General features: G+C 55.7%; 1 protein-coding gene across 1 annotated transcript in view; it reads left to right on the top strand.

Moving 5' to 3' along the window:
• Positions 1–18,843, top strand: part of ANKRD11 (ankyrin repeat domain 11) — an 81,953-nt gene that overhangs the window by 61,943 nt on the left and 1,167 nt on the right. The window contains 11 exon segments of the mRNA XM_086620734.1: positions 4,272–4,442; positions 5,557–5,760; positions 7,512–7,654; positions 8,113–8,260; positions 9,076–9,593; positions 9,595–10,228; positions 10,231–12,936; positions 12,939–15,805; positions 17,001–17,099; positions 17,188–17,331; positions 18,373–18,465. Of these exon segments, the coding sequence (XP_086476860.1) occupies positions 4,272–4,442; positions 5,557–5,760; positions 7,512–7,654; positions 8,113–8,260; positions 9,076–9,593; positions 9,595–10,228; positions 10,231–12,936; positions 12,939–15,805; positions 17,001–17,099; positions 17,188–17,331; positions 18,373–18,465 (7,727 nt within the window).

Genomic DNA, 18,843 nt, shown 5'->3' with positions numbered 1-18,843 from the left:
GCACAAGCCGCTCGGGTTTAGCGTGGTGAGAGCGGGGAGCAGCGGTTCCTGCTGGCGTCGGCACGCGGGGAGAGCCGAGCAGGACCCCGGAATTCAGCCGCAGCAGCGCCGGGCTGCAGCTTTGCTCCGGGGGTTTGCAGGAGGCTGAAGCGAGCAGCAAACGAGCTGCTTTAAAAATAACCGAACGCAGACGTGGCTCAGCCCCGGGCGGGCACAGCGCGGGGTCGCCGCGGTCTTCCTTGGCGGTGGGATCGGTGCGCGTGGTCCAGCCGCCTTCTCTGGTGACTGGCGGTGGGACAACAGTGGTGGAGGGCTTCCTTCCCTGCACACCGCTGGTTTTGTGCTGCCGTGCAGGGACTGGCACGCGTGCAGCCTTGCTAAAGGGGTTTTAGTGTAAAATGACCTTTAGTCGTGTTTGCTGAGGTGTATGCCCTCTGTGAGGGTTTCTTGGAATTTGCTCCACGTTGCTGCAAGGTGTTGCAGAACAGCATTTAATTAGAGGAGAAGGAGCAGCTTGCCAGGAGCCAGCGGCACACGGTGCCGTTGAGCGGAGATCTTCGTGCAGGTGCCCCTTTGAAATCTGCTGAAAACTGGATTCCGAGTGAAGCTTTTTGGATTGAAATAAAACACGTTTGCAGCTCTGCTGGCCCGGGTGGGGGAAGCCAGCCCGGAGCTTCCCGGCGCTTCGCTCACACGAGGCCGAGCAGGGCCCTGCCCGGAGCTTCTGCCAAGGCTGAGAACGGGAAGCGGAGCTGCCGGCAGCACGGCATGGCACGGCACATGTCCACTGGGAACAGCTCCTTCTCCATCCTTCTGCTCACGTTTCAGACCGACTTAAAAGCCTCGCTTCTGTGGTCCCTCCGCGTTGCCCGAGCATCGTGCCGCGCAGGGAGCTTCCCGTAGCGGGGTGCCGGCGCTGGAAGCCGGCAGACGCTTGGCACAGCCCATCCCTGCCCTGCTCCTTATGCAACCGGCGCAGGAAGCGCAGCCGGCGACCTACTTCCCTCCGAACGCTTCAAGAAGTGGGATTAACCTCTGCGCTGCGGCAGCCGACGGGCGAGTGTCCGATTGCAAAGGGGATGGTGCCGCGTGTCTCTGCCGCCTTCCACCGCGGAGGCCTCGGGGGGACCGGTGAGCGGGGCCGCGGCACCAGAGGGGGACATCCCTTTTCTGCCGGGCAGAAGGAGGCACCCCGTGGTCGTGCGGCGCGTGAGCGGGGCTGGACGTGATCGTCCAGCACCAGGGACCCGCGTGGCACCGGGTGATGCCGCCTTCCCGAGTCTCCGGCTGCCTCCGCCGGCCCTCGCCGCCTCACCGCGGCGGGCGAGAACGCGGCAGTTGCTTTCCGATTTATTTTTATCTTGTTGATCACATGCTTTTTTAACGTGAAGTCTTCTGTGGAGGAGGAGATTTCTGCAGCTGCAGAATTAATAGGAGTTTCGGGGTTTTCGCCTGAACTCGATAATCAATTTTTGCAAATCACAGGCTCGTGCTGACAACCTGCAGCAGCCGAGCCGTGTTAATGAAAATGTTCCCGTACTAATTGCGGCTCCCTCCGCACGGAGCAGCCCTCTACCACCTACAACCCTTGTGCATCTTTGCTGCCCCTCCAGCATCTTTGTCCCTCGCTCTGCGGCACGGCCGGACGCAGCCCGGAGCTGCCAGCTGAGCCGGGGCGTGCGGGGAAGCTGGGAATGGGATCTAAGGAGCCTGCTTCGAACGGCAGCTCCGGAGCCTGAGGAGGAGCAGGAAGGTGCCACGTGTGCAGATGGGGTGTCACCATGCCCGGGGCGGGATGCGTGGCTCGGCGGCGTGGCTCCTGGAGCTGCCCGCCCTGGATTGTGCTCTCACCGTAAGCACATTGAGTTATTAATTTTATTTTAAGCCATTAAAAAACTCTCCACTTTCCTGTGATCTGATTTCATCTTCTGGCTCTGTTATAGCTGCCAGGGGGACCGAAATGTGGCTTTGGAGAATTAAACTGGGATTCTCCTTCAGTGCTGTCTGGTTGGAGAGGTTCACTGGTACGGAGTTGTTATTTTATAAATGCAGAGAATGCCAGGGGCAGGGACCTGCTCTGGATGAGACCTTTGCAGCGGGAGGGCAGCAGACGTTGCCACCTTTGTGCATGGTGCAGGGAAAAGGTTTCTGGAGCTGCTGAGGGAGCACGGGAGCTGCCGGTGACGTGGATCGAGCTGGAGCAGCGGAGACGTCCCCACGCGCTGCTGCCGGAGGCTTCTGCTCCGCCGGCAGTTTGGGGAACGGAGGAGGAAACCCGTGCTCCGGCACAAAGTCCGGCGGTCGCGTTCAGAGCCGTCCGTTGGCGGTTCCTCCTGCCCTGCTGGACTTTGCACGGAGGCAGAGCAGTCCTGTCCGGCCGGTGACCGCGTTGGACGTGACAAAATGACAAACACGACTGGATGAGCGGAGTCGCGTTAGAGCCTGTTGCAGGGTTTGCCTTTCCCTGGGCTGCCAGACCCTGCCCTGGCCCGGGGATGGTGGTAGGGAGAGACTGGACACAAATCCAGTAAGCCTGCATCTGTGTGATCCATTGCAAATCCTTCTGGACCTCTACCTGCACTCTGCCAACTCCCAGTTCCCAGGTGCTGGAGCTGGGATCTGGGCAGGCTCTGGCTGGGCCATTGGTGGACTTTCCCCTCCCCAGCTGCTGGAGTTGGAACTCTTTTTCTTGGAGAGCTTTATCAGACGCCTCCTTGTTTGCAAACCTCCTTGTATCATCCCCCGAACACTTTCTGGGATTCTCAAAATATCTGCAGCAAAATAATAAGCATGTTTAGACTCAAAGGTTTGAGTAGAAGAGAGCCCGTGCCTGTGCCACCTCGCTGGAGGACTTGGCATGCCATGGTGGCAGCACAGTCCACCCACAGGAAAGCGCTCCAGGTCGGGGCGTTCCGGCTGGGGGGGAGCAGGTACCTGCGGGCTCGTTGGTGATAAATAACCCCCTGGATTCCTCTGCGGCTTCCAGCAGCGTCCTGGCGAGAGCCGGTCCCTGCTGGGGCTGAGCCCAGTGGGACCCAGGGGCTGGTGGCCAGGCGAATCCGAACTCTTTTTCGTTAAAATGACTTTTTAAACTGGCACCTTCAAACTTTGTGCCCCAGATGCATCCCTGCGGCGGGGCCCTGGCGGGGCTGCGGACCCGCCGGGGAGCAGGCGGCAGGATTCGTGCTTCCACCGGACAGCATCGGCAAGCGAGCAAAGCGGGAGCGCAGAGCTGGGGCCGCTGGCGCTCCTGGCGCGGGGAAAGGGCCAATACTTGCCCAAAGCAAAATGGAAAAACTCAAGGAGTCAGAGTTCTCGCCGAGGTTAGGTGTGCGGAGCCGGGCAGCGGGGAGGGCGGCAGCGCGTTGCACAACGCTCGGCGGGGTCCGGTTCTCTCCGGCTCGCAGCGCCGGGCACCGGGAGCAGGGCCGGGGGTGCAGGGAGAGGCCGGGTGTTGTCTTGTCCTTGCACACATGGTGTGCCAGCAGCAAGCACCCGCTTCGGAGGCGGTTGCGCTCATCCCTCAGCAGGAGCTGCCTTTGTAGCTGGATGATTTAAAGACGCGAGTGTCAGGCTGGGATTTGGGGGGTGACAAGCAGGGCACAGGGGTTTCTTCCTCCCCTCCTGTTCATTTGGGATTCTTTTTAGAGGGATGCAGGAATAGATGTGGCTGAGCAGCCACCAGCCCGGCTGCAGAGGACAGGGCCAGCAGCGCGCCCCGGGGCAGCGCCCGTTTGGCTGCAGAGTCCTTGTTGCGACGATGACGCGGGGGTGAGATGGCAACGATTCCGAGCTGCCGGCCTGTGTCTCGTTAGTACTTTTCCTTGCTGCTTTTAGATGCCTCCAGTTCAGTTCGTGCTGCGGTGGGGCAAAGCTGCGTGAGCTCCGCGAAGCACCGTGGCATGACATGGAGGCTCCTAGAAGCGGGATGGAAGGTACAGCACGAAGGACCCGGTTGCTCCCTCCCTCGTGCGCTGCTGTTCGATGGTCGGGGGGAAACCAGTAGAAGCCCGTGCCAGGAGGGGCTGCCGGAGGAGCCGGTGGGCAGCAGGAGTGGTGCACATCCCGGCTGCATCCCCAGCGGCGTGAGCCCGGGCAGCTGCCCCGGGTACCGGTGCTGCCGCCGCAGGGCTGCATCCCTCTCCGCTGGCTTTTTTTGTGAGATGCGGAAACGGAACTGGAGAAATTACAGCGATTTGCTCAGAAACGAACGCGGTTTTCAGTTACAGCAACCTTCACGGCTCGTGTTTTCGTGTCTCCTTGCTCCACAGAAAAGCAGGGTCCAGAGCGGAAGAGGATTAAGAAGGAGCCCGCCACCAGGAAGCCCGGCTTGCTCTTCGGAATGGGCCTTTCGGGGATCCGGGCAGGCTACCCGCTCTCCGAGCGCCAGCAAGTCGCTCTCCTTATGCAGATGACAGCAGAAGAGTCTGCGAACAGCCCAGGTGAGATCTGGGGGTGGGTTTGCTCCAAGATGTGGGCGGATGAGTGTGAGCCTGCAGCGAGAGGCTCCCGAATCCCTGGGCTTCTCAGGGCCCGGCCCCGGGGGCACCGGGCAGTTCAGGGGGGCTCTTTGCCAGCAGCAGAGACGAGCTGCTGCCCCTGGCGCGGTGCTGGGTTTGGGGCACCTTCTCCCGCTGCGTACAGAAGCACAACGCTGGAGCGGGGCAGCAGGATGCGCGCTCCCATGGGCGGGCTACCCGTCCCTCTACCAGTACCAGGCAGCAGGAGATGTCCCATGGGCCATGTCCAGGCCACCACTGAGCCCGCCCTGGCCACTTAACTAGAGCTTTGGTTCCACGGGAGCGTCCTCCACGTCAGAGGTTGGTGTTTTCCGCCGGCGTCTCAGGCTCACGCGGTAGAGGAGCGTTGTGGCTCAAGTTAAAAGGCCACCATCCTGCGCGAGTTCGTTAAGGGTTCTTCTGGTGGAGAGGGATAAGACGTGTAACCAGTGCAACTGTAACTGGAGATGTGGAGCAGCTGGAATGTGTTTACCACGGGTTTTGTGTTTTAGTCATTTTTATCTGTTGCATACACGACTCCCTGGGGTTTCCAGAGGCACTGTGCTATCTGTGTGCGCCTCCGCGTCCTACACACGGACGTCGTGGCTTTTAGCCACCGATTTTGTTGTTCTTAACACCAATCTGGCTGCTTATATTGCTGTTACTTGGGGGGGAGGAAATAAAAAGAAAGCTGTGTAGTCTTCCAAGGATGCAGATGTTCTCCCAGGAAATGTGCCATCTCCTCCCAAGGCTGTCAGACCTCACGTGTGCTCGGTAAAAGGCCCCTTCCCTCAGGAAAGGAGGTTTTAGGGTGAGGAGCTGCATTGTCAGCTCCTCAATCACAGATCGCCTGCGGTCTTTGCAGGGGCTGCAGTTCTCTCCGGTGGGCTTTGGCAGCCCACAGTTAATATCTGCATTGTACACACGCAGGCTTTCCTCTGCCTGAGAGCTTCCGTGGCCTCTCGGTGCAGCTGAAACGTGTTGCAGGAGCTCCCTCTAAGGGTTTAGGGCTTCCTTGGAATCGCCATTCTTGACTCTCTTTCCCTCTTCCGTGCAGTTGACACAACACCAAAGCATCCCTCCCAGTCTACAGTTTGTCAGAAGGGAACTCCTAACTCTGCCTCCAAAACCAAAGATAAAGTAAATAAGAGAAACGAGCGAGGAGAGACTCGGCTGCATCGAGCTGCCATCCGAGGAGATGCCCGGCGCATCAAGGAGCTCATTATCGAGGGTGCAGATGTCAACGTGAAAGACTTTGCAGGTAACAGCCCGCAGTGCCGCGGGGCCGCCCGCGCATCCCGCCCTTCTCCCGCCTGCTTGCGTGTTCCACCTCGGACAACGGCTCCCACCAGGGAAAGTCGTTTCTTTATAACATGGATTTGCTACTTGTAAAGAGGGGATTAACCCAAAACCAATCATTTTGCTCTTTAGGGAGGAAAAGCCCTTACTGTCCTTTTAAAAAAAACAAAAAGCAAACTACAGATTTCTCAAAATAATAAATCCTTGAAAACCATCAGTTCCCTTGTTGGAGTTTGGCAGCTGAATTCCCAGGCTGGCCTTGGACGTGCACCCGCTTGGGGCAGGGATGCTGGGCTGGGCTTGATCCTGGGGGCTGCCGTGGCTCCGCGCTCGGAACTGGGACTGGGACCCTCTGGTCTGTTTTCCTCTGCCCTCCCACGTGGGTGCCGTCTTGGAAGTCCGGAGGGGGATTCGCAGAGGCAGGTGGGCTGGTTTAGCAATTCCTTTACTTAAACCAGGAGAAACGGTGTGTCCAAAAGTACTGAGAAGAGCAGGTTGGTGAAACCATCGCTCCAGAGCTGAATGGCTGCTGCCTGCAGCTTCCTAGGATTTGTTCTGAAATCCCGAACGTGGGGGTGCTGCTGGCGGGGAGCGGTGCCAATGCCAAGGGCAAAGTCAGGCTCCCGGCTGTGCCAGCCTGGAGAGAGGAGGAGACGGTGCCCACCCTGAGCCTCACTCCTTGCCTGGGTGTAACACCACCTCCTCCAGCTGCGGAGCTCCTGCTTCTGGTGGTGGGGATGGGGAAAGGAGCCTGGCCGGGGGCTGTGGCCGCAGCCAAGCCCGGGAGAGGATGGACACCCGTACCAGTGGTGAGGCAGCCCTTCTGCCAGCATGTCCCAGAGCTGGACTTTGCTCTTTGCTGTTCTCCTTGCACGATTCTGGGGTTCTAAATCTGTCTGATTGACATCAGGGCTAGAGCAGAGTGTCAGTTGTGATGAGTTCTGCTCGCAGGTGCCCCTTCGTAACGCCCCACGTGAAGGTAACGGAACCAGCTCCCACCACGCTATCGGCAAAGCGCCAAAGGAGCCACGCACGTTTGCTGGGAAACTTCAGAACAGTTTCTGCTTAAAAACAGCCTGTTTGAACACGATAAAATATTTCCTTCTGTGTTCTTGGGAGGTTTGTTTGAGAACTTGAGCCGCCGTTGCTGTGGAGACCCGCTGTTTGGTTCTCCCCGAGCCGGGGGCCTGTGTTGCGGCGGCACGGCCGCTGGCTTTGGAGAGCACACGGAAAATGTTTGTGAGGGCCGTGCGGGGGATGTTCCGGAGCGATGTCTGCCGTTCCGAGCTCAGTCCCGACCTGGGCAGCAGCCTTTCCCTTGCAGAGGAGTCGGAAGGGGAAAAGGTTTGAGACGTGCTTTCTGCACGGCATCAGCAATCCGCTTGATTTCCGGCACGAAACTTGGCCCTTCCATTTTTCGGGACTGTGTTCAATCCATCGGATGATCCGTCTGTAGCACGTTGCGTGACCAGAGGACAGAATGGGATCTGTTCAACTACCGCCTGGTTGGAGTAGCATGGCAGAGCTGCAGGTTTCTTCCTGCAGTGCCATGGGGAGCTGGGCAAACCGGACCGTACTGTTGGCCACCAGAGCTGCGGACCCCGTGGCACACCGACACCCGCAGCGCCGATGGGTGGGGGTTACTTCTCGCTGTCTCTGACTCTCTCCAGGAAGGGGATGTCCACGTTCTGAGTGTCCCCTTTTGCTTTGCAGGCTGGACAGCGTTGCACGAGGCGTGCAACCGGGGTTACTACGATGTTGCAAAGCAGTTGCTCGCTGCGGGCGCCGAAGTCAACACGAAGGGGTTGGATGATGACACCCCGCTGCACGATGCAGCCAATAACGGGCACTTCAAGGTTGGTTTTTTGCTGGATTTCGTAGCTGTGTTTTTAATGACTTTTTTTTTTTTTCCTTGTGCTTCAAGCAGCCAACTGTGCAAATACAGAGATTCTGGTTGTTTTATTGTCGTTTGCTGCTGATAGCCGTGTAGCAGGTGAGAATTTCCTTGCCCCGGTGCTGTTGAGTGTTTTACTGGGTGTTATCCTGTCTGGGGAATGGTTTGTTCTTTTTCTTCTGGATTAGGGGAGGGAGCATGGCCTTGTGTCTCGTTCTTCTGCCTTCTTTCCTGCCCGAGTTGGTTCACGCCGCTGTTTTTTGGCTCCTTTCTTATTTCTGATGACTGTTCGTACCGTACAGCATGAGCTGAGGACAGACTGCTCGAGGACGCACCCCTTTTAGTTACACTTGGAAGTTGTACAAAAAGCCTGGAATCAAAACATCACAAGCATCTTCAAGTCTCACTTTCTGTTTTCAGGTGGTGAAATTGTTGTTACATTACGGAGGGAATCCTCATCAAAGCAACAGGAAGGGCGAGACACCTTTAAAAGTAGCTAATTCTCCCACCATGGTGAATCTGCTCCTGGGAAAGACCACGTACCCCTCTAGCGAAGAGAGCTCAACAGGTGAGATTGACCTTTACGTGAACGTGGGAGCGATGGTTGTGGCCTGCAGCTGTCTGTTAATACAGAGACGTTAAGAGGACAGTGAAGTTAGACTCTTGTCAGAATATCTGCACGCTGCTGCCACGGTCAGGAGTCCATCTGTAGCTGTAACCCAAATTCAGACAACATAACTACCAGCCTTTAGCTCCGGGAGCTCTAGCTGTTTGCCCTGGAAGCCTACGTTGAGATCACTTGCCTGGTGCAATCGAGATGTAGGATTGGAAGCCAATTGCAGGTAAATGGATGTCTTACCTTTAAAACGTGGGTAATATTCCAGCTTGTGCCTAGAGAGGAGGTTTGGGTGCACGTCGTGTGTTCCCATCCCTCCTCGGTCAGGGGGCACGGCCCTCGGCTGTGCCGGTGCCGAGGTTTCAGGTTGTGCTCCCGGGCTGTCCCCTGGCAGAGCCTCCTGCTCATGCCACCCCCGTGAGTGCCACCGTTGTGGCTGTGCCAGGTGGGAAACGCTGCAGGTTTTAATTAGTGCTAATTGGAGATCCGCTCTCACGGGGAGTCTCGACCTCTGCCGTTGGCAGTCGTAACCCTGTCGAAATGTTTTTCTCTTGACAAAACTCCGGGCGTTGCTCTGAGGGACCCGCCGTGCGGGTCGGGGTCTCCCAGCCTGGCGTTTCGAGCCGTCGGCTGCGGACTCACGAAGGCTGCGGGAGGCGAAGGGGCGGCGGGGCCGTTCGCAGGGGGTCACGTCCGCAGCAGACTGCTGGTGTTCCCTCCCCGAAGCCCCTCGCAGCCCTTAACACGGTGTTCTTCTCTCTCTGCAGAGACCTCAGAAGAGGAGGACGCCCCTTCCTTCGCTCCCTCCAGCTCTGTTGATGGCAATAACACAGACTCGGAGTTCGAGAAGGGTTTGAAGCACAAGCCCAAAGCCCAGGAGCCCCCTAAGACCATCACCCCGGTGAAGGATGAGTATGAATTTGATGAGGACGATGAGCAGGACCGGGTCCCACCAGTCGATGACAAACATTTGCTGAAAAAGGATTACAGAAAAGAGACTAAAGCAAACAGTTTCATTTCCATACCCAAAATGGAAGTGAAAACTTACACTAAAAATAACACAATTACACCAAAGAAAGCTGCCCACCGCATCCTGTCGGACAGCTCGGATGAGGAGGAGACCAGCGTTGCTGTGGGGACGGGGGAGAAGCTGCGACTTTCGACCCACTCGATATTGCCCAGCAGCAAGATTCGGGAGCCCGCCAGCACAAAGCCGCCGAAGGAGAAAAGCAAAGTAAAAAAGAAGCGGAAGAAGGAGACGAAAAGCAAAGAGGTTCGGTTTGGCAAAAAAAAATGACAAATTTTGTTCCTCTGAATCAGAGAGCGAAAACGTGGAGAGTGAGGAGGATGATAGAGACTCTCTTCAGAGCTCTAGCTGTGTAAAGGACTCCAGGCTAGTGCTAAAGGAATCCTCCTTGTTTAACTCTCTGTCTGCCTCATCGACCTCTTCTCATGGGAGTTTAGCATCCCAGAAACATAATCCTAATCTTACAGAACAGCACTCCAAGCACTGGAGGACGGACAATTGGAAAGCTATATCTTCTCCAGCTTGGTCAGATGTCAGTTCCTTATCGGACTCCACCAGGACGAGATTGACGAGCGAGTCGGACTACTCATCCGAGGACTCGAGCTTAGAGTCGCTAAAGCCAGTCAGGAAGAAACCAGAGCACAAAAAGAAAAACACCCCACACAACACTGTTTCTGAGAAAAAGAATTCATTCCATAGCAATGTGGATGGAGCAATTCCAAAGCTGGACAAGGAGGGGAAGGTTGTTAAAAAGCATAAAACAAAACACAAACATAAAAACAAGGAGAAGGGGCAGTGTCCCATCAGCCAAGACATTAAAATAATCAAAACGTTTTCTTTTGAGTTTGAGGACTCTAAACAAAAGCCTGAGAAAGGCTTGATAGTAGAGACAGAAAATCCAGTCGAAACAAATTGAAAGTGTTAAAGCACGAGCGAGAACACAGTAAGAAGGAGGAGAAGCTCCCCAAAGGTAAGGCGGAGGAGAAGGAATGGTTGTTCAAAGATGAGACTGGAAAATCCTCGAAAGAGGAGAAATCGTTAAGAAAAGTCAAAGATGGTAGTAAAGACATGAGCAAATCCTTCAGAGAAGGATTAAGTAAATCAGAAAAAGAGAAACCCGTAAAGGAGAAATCTCCCAAAGAGGAGAAGCCGAGAATACACAAGGAGGAGAGAAAGAAGAAGTCGAAGGACAAGCAGTCAAAATCTGAAAAGAAGAATGAGCTGAAGGAGGAGAAGGTTTCTAAACTAGAGAAAGAAAAATCCTTCAAGGAAGAGAAAGAAAAATGCAAAAAAGAAAAACTTTACAGGGACGAGTCTGGGTTCGATGAGTTTAATAACAAAAACCAATTTCCCGAAAGCGAGGACACGAAGTTCAGCCTTTCGGATGACCAGCAAGAGAGGTGGTTTTCAGACTTGTCTTCTGATTCCTCCTTCGATTTCAAAGGGGAAGATAGCTGGGATTCTCCGGTGACGGATTTCAGGGAGATTAAAAACGACACCGTGGCAAAACTAATCATAGAACCCGCGAAAGAGGAAATTAAAGACAAGAAAAAGGAAAACAAAACGAAAGAGAAGAAGGACTACAACGAGAAACGAAGCGAAAAGGACACTTTCTTGAAGAAGAAAGAGAGGGACTATGTGGACAAAAGCTCCGAGAAGAAAAAGGACCAAACGGACAGACACAAAGTTACTCCCAGTTATTTGCCTGAAAAGGATAAGAAAAGGAAGGATTCCGCAGAGAGCGTCAAGGAGAGGAAGGAAAAAGATACGGGTGAATCCAACAAAGACAGAAAAGATTCCTCTGACGGCTCTAAAGATCGAAAGGAAACCAAAACGAAGCAGGAGGAGCCCTATCGGGATGACTTCAAAGAATACGGCTGCGAAACGTTCTTCAAGGATAAGTCTGACCCCGAATTCGGTGGTAAAACCCTGGAGAGTTGGGAGAGGCACCATTCTGGGAAGGAAAAGGAGAAGAAAGATGCTCCCGATAAAGAAAAAAAAGAAAAGGTGAAGCCAGAAAAGTACAAGGAGAAATCCAAAGAAGGCGACAAGGAGAAAAATGAAAAAACTGCTCCCGAGAAAATCCTGAAAGAGAAAGAACTAGACAAGAGTTTCAAGGAGAAGAAGGATACTAAGGAGAAATACAAAGACCTGCACAGCAAAGACAAGGAAAGGAAGAGTTCTTTCGACCAGGTTAAAGAGAAGAAAGAGAAAAACTTCTCCGCGGATCGAGAGGACTTCTCCGAGAAAAAGGATGAGAAGAAGGGCAAAGAGAAGAGCTGGTACAGCATCGCAGACATCTTCACGGATGAAAGCGAAGACGAGAGGGATGATTACAGCTTGACTGGGTTCAAAGTCAGCGACTCCGCTGGGAGCGAAGCGCATCGCCTGGACAGTCTGCAGGAGAAGGACGACGGCGCAGCCGAGAAGGAGCTGTACCCCGACAAGCACCGCAAGTACTCCTCCGACCGGCAGCATTCGGGAGAGAAGCAGAAAGATAAGGACTCCAAGGAGAAGAAAAAGGACAAGGGAACATCAGAAGGGGGAAAAGAGAAGAAGGAGAAGAGTTCCTTTGAAAAACACAAAGAGAAGAAAGATAAAGACTCTACCGAGAAGTACAAGGACAGGAAAGACAGAACGTCCATAGATTCCACGCAAGAGAAGAAAAACAAGCAGAAGCTCCCGGAAAAGGTCGACAAGAAACATGCCAACGACGACAAGGTGAAAAGCAAGCATAAGGAGAAGCTGGATAAAGAGCATTCCAAAGAGAAAAAGTCTTCGAAAGGAGGGGAGTCGGAGAAGAGCCTGCTGGAGAAGTTGGAGGAGGAGGCTCTGAACGACTACAGAGACGACTCCAATGACAAAATCAGCGAGATCTCTTCTGACAGCTTCACGGATAGAGGCCAAGAACCAGGACTGACCAGCCTCTTTGAGTCTTCTAACCTCTCTCTTACTGATGCCGCTGAAGAAAAGTTTAAGGACTCCCTCCCTTTACCCTGCCTGCAGGACAAACTCAAGGAGAAGGAGAGACACAGGCATTCCTCGTCTTCGTCAAAGAAAAGTCACGAGAAAGAAAAAGCAAAGAAGGAGAAGACGGAGAAAAAGGAAAAGACAGAAGAATTCAAAGACTCCAGCAGCAGAAAGGACTCCACTCATTATGAAAAGGATTTCTCTGTGGATGGGGAGACTTTCAGCACTTCCTACAACACGAAGGCAGAGCCTGATGAGGAACCAGAGAAAGGCATTGATTACTTATTTTCCGAAAAGAAAGACAAAAATGATTCTGAAAGAGAGCTGTCAAAGAAGGCGGAAAAAGAAAAGAGTTACAGTTCCAGCACCATCAGCACAGTTAAAGAGAAAAAGAAGCGAGATAAACACAAGGAAAAATGGAAGGAGGAGAAGGAAAAGCACAGAGACAAACATGCAGATGGTTTCTTTAAGCATCACAAAGACGAGCCAAAGTCAACGCTTAAAGACAAGGACAGTCCTCAAGTTACCACCTTTAAAGATAAATCAAAGGAGGACAACCTCAAATTCGGCGAAAGCAAACTGAAGGAGAAGCTGAAGGAGAACCAAGAGAAAGACAAATCGGAGTCAATAAAATAAGCAATGGGAATGAAAAAATAACCCTTTCCAAAGACAGCGGCAAGAAGGATGCCAGGCCAAGGGAGAAGCTTCTGGGAGACGGTGATTTGATGATGACCAGCTTTGAGAGGATGCTGAGCCAGAAGGACCTGGAAATCGAGGAGCGCCACAAAAGGCACAAAGAGAGAATGAAGCAAATGGAGAAAATGAGGCACAGGTCCGGAGACCCCAAATTGAAGGACAAACTTAAAAGCTCGGAAGACGTGCGCAAGAGGAGTCTGGATCTGGCAACCAAGAAGCCGTTAACGCTGGATACTCAGCTCAAGGACAAGAAGCTTAAAGAACTGGGTCCACTGACTCCTATCCTGTCACCGGAAAACAAGGCACAGCCTGCCGTTGGGACGGACTCGAAGGACTGGATAACGGGTCCTCAGCTGAAGGAGATCCTCCCGGCGTCTCCCAGGCCGGATCAGAACCGGCCGACGGGCGTCCCGACCCCGGCATCGGTCGTCTCTTGTCCGAGCTACGAGGAAGTGATGCAGACGCCCAGGACTCCCTCGTGCAGCAACGAAGACTACACAGACCTGATGTTCGAATGCGCGGACTCGCAGCACTCGCTGCCCATATCCACCATGTCCATGAACGCCTGTTCTCCATCCTTCTTCGACAGATACGCGAACGTTTCCGGTGGGCTCCCCGAGAACCCGAGCCAGACCCCGACTCGGACCATACCCTCCACGAACCTGTATCGTTCCATCTCGGTCGATATCAGAAGGGCACCTGAAGAAGAATTCAGCGTTGGAGATAAGTTCTTCAGACAGCAGAGCGTCCCGGTGACGTCGAACTACGACTCTCCAGTGCAGCATTTAATGGAGGAGAAAGTCCCCCTTCCGTCTGTTCCTGCTGAGAAGTTCCAGTGTTTATCTCCTGGGTATTACTCACCAGACTATGGGGTTTCGTCGCCGAAAGTGGAAGCTCTGCACTGTGCGCCCGGAGCGGTCAGCGGAGTCGCCCAGTCGCCCGAAAGCGTCTTTTCTGGTTTACAAGCAAAATCCTCCCCTTCGCACCGGGACGAGCTGCTGGCTCCTTCGGTAGAAAGTGCTCTTCCCCCCGACCTCGGCATGCCCCTGGACACCACGGAGGAGCAGCAAGCCACCGCCTCCATCATGCCGCCGGAACCTACCTACTTACCACCGATGGAAGAAAACCATTTCGGCTCGGGTATGCCGGAACAGAACAACATAGACTGGGAAAACCCTCCTGCCAGAAACCCGGACACGGCCATTCCTCCCAGCCTGATGGGTAACCCAGCAGAGCACTCTGTCAGCTGGTCCATGGGCTCGGAGCTCCTGATGAAATCTCCCCAGAGGTTTTCCGAGTCCCCTAAACCTCCGCTCTGTTCCCTAGAGCCGATCCATCCTACGCCGGTAGCCTTCATTCCCACGGACACTTCCTACCCCGTCTCTCCCATATCTTACCCTCTGTCCGTGTCTGAACCGGGGCTCGATGAAGTCAAGGAGGATGCTGAGGAAGCAGTTCCAGGAGAAATGGCGAACGCCGAAGAGCAGGCGCCGTACATGTCCCCTACTAGGTTAGACACCTTCTTCAATAACTGCAAGCCTCTTCCAGAAGAAGCACCTGAGATACCTCCCGAGCCCCCTTGTATGCCAGCAGAACCTCAGGCAGAAGTCGTCAGCGTGCCGGAAAACAGCTATTTGGAAAACAGCAACGCTGCGCCTGCAAATACGGAGGAGGCAGTAACGTGGCCTGATCCCTTCACCAATACAGAAGATGACTTGGACCTTGGCCCCTTCTCGCTCCCAGAGCTGCCACTGCAACCGAAGGATGTTGCGGAGACAGAGACGACGGAGGCAGAAGCGGTGGAAGAAAGCCCGGCAGCAGCTTCCGAAACGAGCGCCGGCGTCGTTAAAGCGAGCGTGTCCGTAATAGCGTCCGGTGAGCCGGAGGAGCCGCCGGCCAGCCAGGCGACCGCCGTCCTGCCGGTGGAGACGGAGCCACAAGCCGAGGAGCAGAAACCAGAAGTGGCTGCACAAGAAGCCACCTCAGAAGCGCTGAACGTAGCTGAGGAAAAAGGAGCGGAGGACTCGGAAGCGCAGATTTTCCAGCAGACCCCATCGGAGTCTGCTCAGGTGGAGAGCAAAGAGGTGGAGGCCGTGCACGAGGACCTGTCTTCTTCTGGTGGGGTGGCAGAGAGCAGCTCCCAGACCTGTCCCCCACCCGCGGCCGCCGCCGAGGGCAGCGTTTCCCAGGAGGGTGCCGCGGCGCGCGCTGGGAGCCAAGTCCCGTCCTCCCAGGCGGATGCACCTCCAGCCAACGCTCCAGCAGAAATCGTTGAACCGGTACAAAAACCAGTAGCAGAAGCTCCCAAACCACCCAAAATAGAGGAGATTCCTCAGCGGATTACCAGGAACCGGGCTCAGATGCTCGCCAACCAAAACAAGCAGAACGCCGCCTCTTCTGAGAAGGAATTTCCTCCCGTTTCCGCGCCCGCCACGCGTGCCAAAGGCCGCGTTACGGAGGAGGACGATTCCCAGGCTCAGCACCCGCGCAAGCGCCGCTTCCAGCGCTCCAACCAGCAGCTGCAGCAGCAGATCAACACGTCCACCCAGCAGACGAGGGAGATGATTCAGCAAACCCTGGCAGCTATCGTAGACGCTATAAAACTGGACGACATCGAACCTTATCACAGCGACAGGTCCAACCCCTACTTCGAGTACCTCCAGATCAGGAAAAAGATCGAAGAGAAGCGGAAAATCCTCTGCTATATTACTCCCCAAGCTCCGCAGTGCTACGCCGAGTATGTCACCTATACGGGCTCCTACCTGTTGGATGGCAAACCTCTAAGCAAGCTCCATATTCCAGTGGTGAGTCACCTGCTCCCTTTAAACCGCAGCAGCGGGGACTGTCCCCTCCCTTGCTGCTGCACGCACGGCCAGATTGGTCCCTGTGCACCGGGAGCGCCCGTGCGATGCCGATGACACCCTGGCCCTGGCTTTAGCTGCCTCCAGAACGTGCTCGTGATGACAAATGTCAGGCTCGGGCTCGTGATGACAAATCTCAGGCTCGGTAGGTGGATGGCCGCGTGTTAAACGCATCCTCTGGGAGCTGTGCTTTTCCAGAGGAGACCTTCGGCCGTGCTTAGGAACCTGAGATTTGTTCAGGCTTTAGAGCCAAGTTTATGTGAATCCACTGGATTTGAGGCCAAGTTTATGTGAATCCACTGGATTTGCGGCTGGAAGGCAAAACAGTGATAGTAGTTGGATAATGAGCTTAAAAGACTGTAGGGAAAAAAAAAAAAAAAAAAGGCTCTGAACTTCTGCCTTCGTTTTCCCAAGCGCCGCCGTCTGCCTGGCCGATGGCGCGCGCTCCTTGGCAGCGGGATCCGCGTTTTACTGCTGTGCTGCATGGATGGACTTGCTGATACAAACACATCAATAACCTCCGTGCTGCAGGCAGTAAATCCAGGATCCAGCCTGGAGGAGGAGGGTGGATACGACTGGCCGTGCCAGGCGTCGTTCCCCGCTGCGGGCAGGGCGCAGCGTCCTGCCCTGCGGCGCTTTCTGGTGCAGTGTGGTCCGTGCAGGAGTCACCGCGTGAGTTCGCACGCGCTCCGTCTGCCCTGGCACCGCGGTGGGCATAGCCTGTGCTCACATCTGCTCGTTCCTTCCCAGACTAACCCGGAGCCCCCCGCTCCTCCGTCGGCGGCTTGGGCTGCACTGGAGGAGCACCTCGCTCCCCGGGAAAGCGCAGGGCAGAGCAGGACGCAGGCACCCTTCCCGGGGCGCAGCTGGCGCTGCGCATGGCACTGTTTCTCCAGCACTGCCACCTCCTTCGTCAGACACGCTCAGGCCCCTTTCCAAGCTGCCCTCGCAGCATGTCAGGTGGTTCAGGCTCCGGTTCTGCACCTGGCAGGGTGGCACCGACTCCCTCGCCGAGCCCTCGGCCGACGTGCGTTTCGGCTACATGGCTGTGCCACGGGCAGGGTGCCGCGTGGCCGGGGGAGCGGGCAGCGCCCCGTGGCGTTGCTGGCTCTGACCTTGGGCTGTCGTGTGCCCGCAGATCGCCCCGCCGCCGTCCCTCGCCGAGCCTCTGAAGGAGCTCTTCAAGCAGCAGGAAGCCGTCCGGGGGAAGCTGCGGCTCCAGCACAGCATAGAGCGGGTAAGGGAGCGCTCCGGGGAAAATCCCGCTGGGAAAGAGGTCCCGCACCTCCCCTGCCACGCTCACCGCTTCGTTCGCTCTTCCTCAGGAGAAGCTCATCGTCTCCTGCGAGCAGGAGATTTTGAGAGTTCATTGTCGGGCAGCGAGGACGATCGCCAACCAGGCCGTGCCCTTCAGCGCCTGCACCATGCTGCTGGACTCCGAGGTCTATAACATGCCTCTAGAAAATCAGGTCAGTGCCTGTCTCGGTGGTGAGGAAGCATCTCGGAGGGGCTGTGCAGGACCCCGAGGGAGATGCATCTTCCTGGGCAGAGGGAGGGAGGGATGTAGGCAGGAGGTCCCGATGCTCTCCCTGCTCAGGTGCCCGTTGCCCACCGTGGCACGCGGGCACAGGACGTGCTGCAGGAGCCATCCCCAGCACGGGCCCAGGTTGCCTGATCTGACTCAGCTTCTGGTGTCGCGTGTTCTGGGATACCCCACGTGTGTGCCGGGGAAGGAAATATAGCTGGGAATGGTGGATCCGGGGGGCATCGTGTCGCTTTAGGAGCGGAGATGACTCATGTTTATCAGTGAGTCTCAGGTCTGTCTGCCCTTTTTTTTGGTCAGGATCATCTGAAAGGTCATTTCACTCCGCTCTGGGATATATTTTCCTGTTGAAGGAAGGGGGCAGAGCCATTGAATTGATTTGTGTCTGAACAGTGGCTTTGAAAGAGCCAGACCCTGTCTCACAGCCCACCAGAAATGGTCGTTTCTTCCTTTGATTTCACGTCATTCTGTGCCAGAAAACGTGGAATCGTGTCCAGCTCCTGCTGCGGTGGTGCTGAGCCATCCCACCAGCACCCTCTGCAGCCTGCGCCCCGCAGTGCCGCCGGCCCCCGCTGCAGGAGACGCGTGCTGCTGCATTGCAGGAGGGATCCTGTGCGGGGACGGGATCCCGGGATTTATTAGTGACCTGGCGTATCGATCCGGGAGCCTTGATTTATGCCTCGGCACTTCCCGGCAAAGCGTCGGCGCTTCTGCAGCAAAGATGTTATGAACTTGGGCGTGAGGTGAAGGAGACAGAGAGGTGTGGGTGCTGGGACGGGTTGGCACGGCCGGATTCTCTGCAAAGCGAGCGGAAACGGGGAGCGCGCTCCGCTCTCCCTCCCTGCAGGCACCTTTCCTGGTGCTGAGGAGCACGTGCCCCGAGAGGGGTTTGCCCTCTGACTGCGGAAAGTAAAGAAAAATGAAATAAAACTTGCTGTGTAATTCCCTTTTGCTCTCTCTTGCCTAGGGAGACGAAAACAAATCGGTCAGAGACCGTTTCAACGCGCGACAGTTCATTTCCTGGTTGCAAGACGTGGACGACAAGTACGACCGGATGAAGGTGAGAGGCGCGGGAGCCCCGGTGCCCAGGTCCTGCTGCTCTGCCTCCTGCCGGGACGGTTTCCCCGAGAGGGATCCCAGGATGGAGGGAGCCTGGAAGCTGCCTTTGTGGTTTCCAAAAACTCCGCTGGGCGCAGGCGTCCCGTGGTGGCCCGGGCAGCGTTATGCCATGGGGGATGGTTCTGTGCCTGGCACAGCTGAGCTGTCCTCTGCGGGGACTGGGGGAGCGCAGTCACCTCTGCTGCTTCCTAAAAGGGAGGAGGGAGACACGTTCTGCCCAGGGTTGTCTGTCTGACCGATCCTCTGCTTCCTGCCACGTGGTCTGGAGCGTTCCCGGTCAGTTAAACCCTCGGGACCGCTCTTCGCCAGCACGTGCCGC

Source organism: Tauraco erythrolophus, chromosome 15 (genome assembly GCF_009769465.1).
Source record: "Tauraco erythrolophus isolate bTauEry1 chromosome 15, bTauEry1.pri, whole genome shotgun sequence".
In the NCBI taxonomy this organism is placed as follows: domain Eukaryota; kingdom Metazoa; phylum Chordata; class Aves; order Musophagiformes; family Musophagidae; genus Tauraco; species Tauraco erythrolophus.
This window is presented reverse-complemented; position numbering and strand designations above follow the sequence as displayed.